Below are 7,450 nucleotides of genomic sequence, written 5' to 3'. Positions count from 1 at the left end.
ATAGAAAGCTGATAAATAAATATAGTAGACCTAGTCTATAGAAAGCTGATAAATAAATATAGACGACCTAGCCTATAGAAAACTGATAAATAAATATAGTAGACCTAGTCTATAGAAAGCTAATGGGATCATCCTCTTTTTAGTAGAGGCCATCACTCTGTTTGCTCGGCAATTGCATAGCCTACAAAAAAATGTTTCACAACATGAGCTCATGGGCTCTCATGAAGTGTTTGATTCGATTTTTTTTTACATTTGCATTGATGTCAGAGTGATTAGAGGGACAATAGATTGCTGAGTACCAAGCAGTTAACAAGTTTGGTAGGCTACCAATGGCCAGCAGCAGCATCAGAGAAGCCTAATTACTGTGACTAAACTGTCATGTGGAATTTACTGCCTTCATGACTCGTGACTGCCGGTGTGGCGGTAATACGGTCACTGTAATGTTTCCTATCCCCCTCTCTCTAGTGTAAAGGACCAGCCTCAATATGTCACATCTCCTGTCCCTCTCTTTAGTGTAAAGGACCAGCCTCAATGTGTCCAAAGACTCCTCCGTCCCATGGCTCAACTATGTAAAGCTGCTGAGATGGGGTGTGTGTGGGTGGGTGTGTGTGAATTAGTGTGTGTACCTCTTTTTAGTGTCCCTCTGTCAATCAACTGTCCATCAGTATGTCTAACCCTCCCTCCCTCCTTCCCTATCTCCCTCTCTCTTTTCCTTCATCCTCCAGGTTGCACCATCCCCCCTACCTCCTCCCTCCTCCCCCCCTCTGCCCCTCCCTCTTCATCCCTATGCCCCTCCTCCTCCTCCTCTCCACCATTCAGGGAGTGCCAGGTGCCTCTGCTGGAGAATAACTCCTCCCACTCCCGCTTGGAGCCCCGCCCCCACGATGACTCATACCTGCTCAGACACCAATCCCCCTCCTCCGGTAAGACAGCTGTCAATCACTTCCATCATTCCATCCCTTCATTACTTTGTTGTTGTCTCCCTCCCTCCATCTCTGTCCAGTCAAAAAGCTACTGACCGTTTTGCTTGATGTGTGAAAGAATGAGTTTGTTTGTGTGAGAGAGAAAGAATGAGGTTGTGTGTGTGAGAGAGAACGACGTTGTGTGTGTGAGAGAGAGAACGAGGTTGTGGTTGTGAGAGAACGAGGTTGTGGTTGAGAGAGAACGAGGTTGTGTGTATGAGAGAACGAGGTTGTGTGTGTGAGAGAACGAGGTTGTGTGTGAGAGAACGAGGTTGTGTGTGTGAGAGATCGAGGTTGTGTGTGAGAGAGAACGAGGTTGTGTGTGTGAGAGAACGAGGTTGTGTGTGTGAGAGAACGAGGTTGTGTGTGTGAGAGAGCGAGGTTGTGTGTGTGAGAGAGCGAGGTTGTGTGTGTGAGAGAACAAGGTTGTGTGTGTGAGAGAACGAGGATTTGTGTGTGAGAGAACGAGGTTGTGTGTGAGAGAACGAGGTTGTGTGTGTGAGAGAACGAGTGTGTGTGAGAGAACGAGGTTGTGTGTGTGAGAGAACGAGGTTGTGTGTGTGAGAGAACGAGGTTGTGTGTGTGAGAGAACGAGGTTGTGTGTGTGAGAGAACGAGGTTGTGTGTGTGAGAGAACGAGGATTTGTGTGTGAGAGAACGAGGTTGTGTGTGAGAGAACGAGGTTGTGTGTGTGAGAGAACGAGGTTGTGTGTGAGAGAACGAGGTTGTGTGTGTGAGAGATCGAGGTTGTGTGTGTGAGAGAACGAGTGTGTGTGAGAGAACGAGGTTGTGTGTGTGAGAGAACGAGGTTGTGTGTGTGAGTGAACGATGTTGTGTGTGTGAGAGAACGAGGTTGTGTGTGTGTGTGAGAGAACGAGGTTGTGTGTGTGAGAAAACGAGGTTGTGTGTGTGAGAGAACGAGGTTGGTTGTGTGAGAGAACGAGGTTGTGTGTGTGAGAGAACGAGGTTGTGTGTGTGAGAGAACGAGGTTGTGTGTGTGAGAGAATGAGGATTTGTGTGTGAGAGAACAAGGTTGTGTGTGAGAGAACGAGGTTGTGTGTGTAAGAGAACGAGGTTGTGTGTGTGAGAGAACGAGGTTGTGTGTGAGAGAGAACGAGGTTGTGTGTGTGAGAGAACAAGGTTGTGTGTGTGAGAGAACAAGGTTGTGTGTGTGAGAGAACGAGGTTGTGTGTGTGAGAGAACGAGGTTGTGTGTGTGAGAGAACGAGGTTGTGTGTGTGAGAAAACGAGGTTGTGTGTGTGAGAGAACGAGGTTGGTTGTGTGAGAGAACGAGGTTGTGTGTGTGAGAGAACGAGGTTGTGTGTGTGAGAGAACGAGGTTGTGTGTGTGAGAGAACGAGGATTTGTGTGTGAGAGAACGAGGTTGTGTGTGAGAGAACGAGGTTGTGTGTGTGAGAGAACGAGGTTGTGTGTGTGAGAGAACGAGGTTGTGTGTGTGAGACAACGAGGTTGTGTGTGTGAGAGAACGAGGATTTGTGTGTGAGAGAACGAGGTTGTGTGTGAGAGAACGAGGTTGTGTGTGTGAGAGAACGAGGTTGTGTGTGTGAGAGAACGAGGTTGTGTGTGTGAGTGAACGAGGTTGTGTGTGTGAGAGAACGAGGTTGTGTGTGTGAGAGAACGAGGTTGTGTGTGTGAGAAAACGAGGTTGTGTGTGTGAGAGAACGAGGTTGGTTGTGTGAGAGAACGAGGTTGTGTGTGTGAGAGAACGAGGTTGTGTGTGTGAGAGAACGAGGTTGTGTGTGTGAGAGAACGAGGATTTGTGTGTGAGAGAACGAGGTTGTGTGTGAGAGAACGAGGTTGTGTGTGTGAGAGAACGAGGTTGTGTGTGTGAGAGAACGAGGTTGTGTGTGAGAGAGAACGAGGTTGTGTGTGTGAGAGAACGAGGTTGTGTGTGTGAGAGAACAAGGTTGTGTGTGTGAGAGAACGAGGTTGTGTGTGTGAGAGAACGAGGTTGTGTGTGTGAGAGAACGAGGTTGTGTGTGTGAGAAAACGAGGTTGTGTGTGTGAGAGAACGAGGTTGGTTGTGTGAGAGAACGAAGTTGTGTGTGTGAGAGAACGAGGTTGTGTGTGTGAGAGAACGAGGTTGTGTGTGTGAGAGAATGAGGATTTGTGTGTGAGAGAACGAGGTTGTGTGTGAGAGAACGAGGTTGTGTGTGTGAGAGAACAAGGTTGTGTGTGTGAGAGAACGAGGTTGTGTGTGAGAGAGAACGAGGTTGTGTGTGTGAGAGAACGAGGTTGTGTGTGTGAGAGAACGAGGTTTTGGTTGTGAGAGAACGAGGTTGTGTGTGTGAGAGGACAAGGTTGTGGTTGTGAGAGAACGAGGTTGTGTGTGTGAGAGAACGAGGTTGTGTGTGTGAGAGAATGAGGTTGTGTGTGAGAGAACGAGGTTGTGTGTGTGAGAGAACGAGGTTGTGGTTGTGAGATAACGAGGTTGTGTGTGTGAGAGAATGAAGTTGTGTGTGAGAGAGAACGAGGTTGTGTGTGTGAGAGAACGAGGTTGTGTGTGTGAGAGAACGAGGTTGTGTGTGTGAGAATGTTAAAAAAGGGGACAGAAAAGAATGAGCTGTAACTCCATTATATTATTGTATATTGCATCATTGTATCATAGTATCCTTGTATCATAGCATCATTGTATCATAGTATCATTGTATCATAGTATCCTTGTATCATAGTATCCTTGTATCATAGCATCATTGTATCATAGTATCATTGTATCATAGCATCATCATATCATTGTACCTTAGTATCAGTGTATCATGATATCAGAGTATCATTGTATACTGTATCATAATATCATAATATCATAGTATAATTGTTTCATATTATCATTGTATCATAGTGTCATTGTATCATAATATATTGTATCATTGTACCATAGTATCTTCATCCTAACCTTGGCAAACATAAAGTACACACACACATACACACACACACACAATGTAATCAGCCAGATTTATTTAGCAAACTGAGTCAGGGAAGAGAGAACAGTATTACTGGGTTTAGTGTTGGCATATAATCTGTATTTAATGCAGTTATGGTGTGACTGGGATGCAGTATAAATCATCATTACAACAGACTAGGTGTCCCAGGTTCAACAGCAACCTGATTAGCTGCCTTTTAACGTGATGTAACATCACACAGCTACTGGCTGAGCTGGGACAGAGCTGGGAAACATCAATCACTATGGAGTAGGAGTTACCTACATTACACTGGTGGAGAGACATCTGTCACTATGGAGGAGGAGTTACCTACCTTACACTGGTGGAGAGAAATCAATCACTATGGAGGAGGAGTTACCTACATTACACTGGTGGAGAGACATCAATCACTATGGAGGAGGAGTTACCTACCTTACACTGGTGGAGAGACATCTGTCACTATGGAGGAGGAGTTACCTACCTTACACTGGTGGAGAGACATCAATCACTATGGAGGAGGAGTTACCTACCTTACACTGGTGGAGAGACATCAATCACTATGGAGGAGGAGTTACCTACATTACACTGGTGGAGAGACATTAATCACTATGGAGGAGGAGTTACCTACCTTACACTGGTGGAGAGACATCAATCACTATGGAGGAGGAGTTACCTACCTTACACTGGTGGAGAGACATTAATCACTATGGAGGAGGAGTTACCTACCTTACACTGGTGGAGAGACATCAATCACTATGGAGGAGGAGTTGCCTACCTTACACTGGTGGAGAGATACATCAATCACTATGGAGGAGGAGTTACCTAACTCACACTGGTGGAGAGACATCAATCACTATGGAGGAGGAGTTACCTACCTTACACTGGTGGAGAGACATCAATCACTATGGAGGAGGAGTTACCTACCTTACACTGGTGGAGAGACATCAGTCACTATGGAGGAGGAGTTACCTACCTTACACTGGTGGAGAGACACATCAATCACTATGGAGGAGGAGTTACCTACCTTACACTGGTGGAGAGACATCAGTCACTATGGAGGAGGAGTTACCTACCTTACACTGGTGGAGAGACACATCAATCACTATGGAGGAGTTACCTACCTTACACTGGTGGAGAGACATCAATCACTATGGAGGAGGAGTTACCTACCTTACACTGGTGGAGAGACATCAGTCACTATGGAGGAGGAGTTACCTACCTTACACTGGTGGAGAGACACATCAATCACTATGGAGGAGTTACCTACCTTACACTGGTGGAGAGACATCAATCACTATGGAGGAGGAGTTACCTACCTTACACTGGTGGAGAGACATCAATCACTATGGAGGAGGAGTTACCTACCTTACACTGGTGGAGAGACATCAATCACTATGGAGGAGGAGTTACAGATACATCCATTACCTACCTGACTACACTGCTGGAGAAGAAATACACTGGGACTGACACACAGACACACACAAGGCATTGTAACATAACAGAGATCTTGGGGGAAGAGAGAGACACACAAGGCACTGTAACATGACAGAGAGCTTGGGGAAGAGAGAGACACGCAAGGCACTGTAACATAACAGAGAGCTTGGGGGAAGAGAGAGACACACAAGGCACTGTAACATGACAGAGAGCTTGGGGAAGAGAGAGACACGCAAGGCACTGTAACATAACAGAGAGCTTGGGGAAGGGAGAGACACACAAGGCACTGTAACATAACAGAGAGCTTGGGGAAGAGAGAGACACACAAGGCACTGTAACATAACAGAGAGCTTTGCGAAGGTAGAGACACACAAGGCACTGTAACATAACAGAGAGCTTGGGGAAGAGAGAGATACACAACATATGTACACACCAAAGGAGGCTTGTGGGAGGAGCTATAGGAGGACAGGCACATTGTAATGTCTGGAATGAAATAAATGGAACAGAGCCAAACACATCAAACACATGGAAACCTCATGTTTAACTACATTCCATTTATTCCTTTCCAGTCTTTACAATGAGCCTGTCCTCCTATAGCGCCTACCACCAGCCTCCTCTGGTACAAACACACACACCAACGACCACAGACACAAACAAGAGTAAACACAAATAAATACACAGACACACACCCTCTCCCACACACAAACAGACAGACAGACACACCCACCCAGCGTGTGACTTCCTGGGGATTATCTCTCTTGTTAGTTTCTGCATGGCTTGGTTCGTCTCATTTCCTGCTCAGCGTCCACTCTACATGACACACACACGCACACACTCATGATCACAGACACATAAGCACACACGCATGCATTTACACACTTGTATTTCTGTTCAGCAAGTGGAAATGGAAAACTAAATGGGGTTCAGGGTTTGGAATTGGGTCTGGCTCAGAGCACCTGCTCTGAACATTCTCAGACACACACTCTCAGAGAGGGAGAAGAGTCTCAGGCCAAATGTAGCGCGTCTGATTGCTCCTAGAAAGAGCTAGCATTAGCGCTGCGGTTCCGAGGCCCATTCATTATGCATAGGGAGCGCTACCTATTTTTAGCGAGAGGGTCGCTAGCTACTTGCTAGGAAAGGAAGGTACAACTTGTATCTGCTGGGATGAATGTTTAGAGAGAGAGAGAGAGAGAGAGAGATTGAACTGAGAGACAGATGGGAGAGCGAGACAGAGAGGATGGAGAGTAAGAACAAGAGAACTCCCCTGAGTTGAGCCCTATGCTGATTTCTTTTAAACTGCTGAAGTAGGGTTTTTTTGCGCACACACACACACATACCCCACCATGCGCCTCATTGTGTTGAACCAGAGAAAATGTCAATAAACAGTTTACCCGGCCAGAGCCTGGAAAACAAACAGCTTCCCATGGTTCTCACTGCAAAGGGCCTAACACACACACACACACACACACACACACACACACACACACACACACACACACACACACACACACACACACACACACACACAAACACACAGTGAAGTTAACGTGCCATGGAGAGCCCCTGCCTCATTCTGCTGGTGTCTGCATATGTACCCTGGCATACTGCTTTGGTCTAGATCTCTAGCTGGCTAACAGGCTAGCATCGCTGTAGAATTAATGCTTTGGTCTAGCTCTCTAGCAAGCTAACAGGCTAGCATCGCTGTAGAATTGATGCTTTGGTCTAGCTCTCTAGCAGGCTAACATCGCTGTAGAATTAATGCTTTTGTCTAGCTCTCTAGCAGGCTAACAGGCTAGCATCACTGTAGAATTAATGCTTTGGTCTAGCTCTCTAGCAAGCTAACAGGCTAGCATCTCTGTAGTAGAGAATTCGGTGGCTAACATATCACACCAGTGGAATATATTCTGGAGAACGCAAGCAGTGTAAGTGCTGGTCTATTTCTAAAAACACACACCTACGAATATATAACATTTTTTGTATTTTTTTTATACTCACAAGATTGTAACCTGGGCTTTGAAAAAAGTCACACAAACTAAACCCCAACCCTCTGGAGACTGTCTACTTGTAAACTAGAACTCAGACACCCCAACCCTCTGGAGACTGTCTACTTGTAAACT

General features: G+C 46.1%; 1 protein-coding gene across 1 annotated transcript in view; it reads left to right on the top strand.

The window, feature by feature from the left end:
* Nucleotides 1–398: 398 nt before the first annotated feature.
* Nucleotides 399–7,450, top strand: part of LOC139402255 (teneurin-2-like) — a gene marked incomplete at its 3' end in the record, with an annotated part of 87,346 nt that continues 80,294 nt past the window's right edge. The window contains exons 1-2 of the mRNA XM_071146353.1: nt 399–423; nt 726–923. Of these exons, the coding sequence (XP_071002454.1) occupies nt 399–423; nt 726–923 (223 nt within the window). The remainder of the gene's footprint in view (nt 424–725; nt 924–7,450) is intronic.

This window comes from Oncorhynchus clarkii, unplaced genomic scaffold (assembly GCF_045791955.1).
Source record: "Oncorhynchus clarkii lewisi isolate Uvic-CL-2024 unplaced genomic scaffold, UVic_Ocla_1.0 unplaced_contig_1486_pilon_pilon, whole genome shotgun sequence".
Taxonomy (NCBI): domain Eukaryota; kingdom Metazoa; phylum Chordata; class Actinopteri; order Salmoniformes; family Salmonidae; genus Oncorhynchus; species Oncorhynchus clarkii.
Note: the sequence above shows the minus strand (reverse complement) of the source record. Positions and strands in the feature narration are given on the sequence as shown.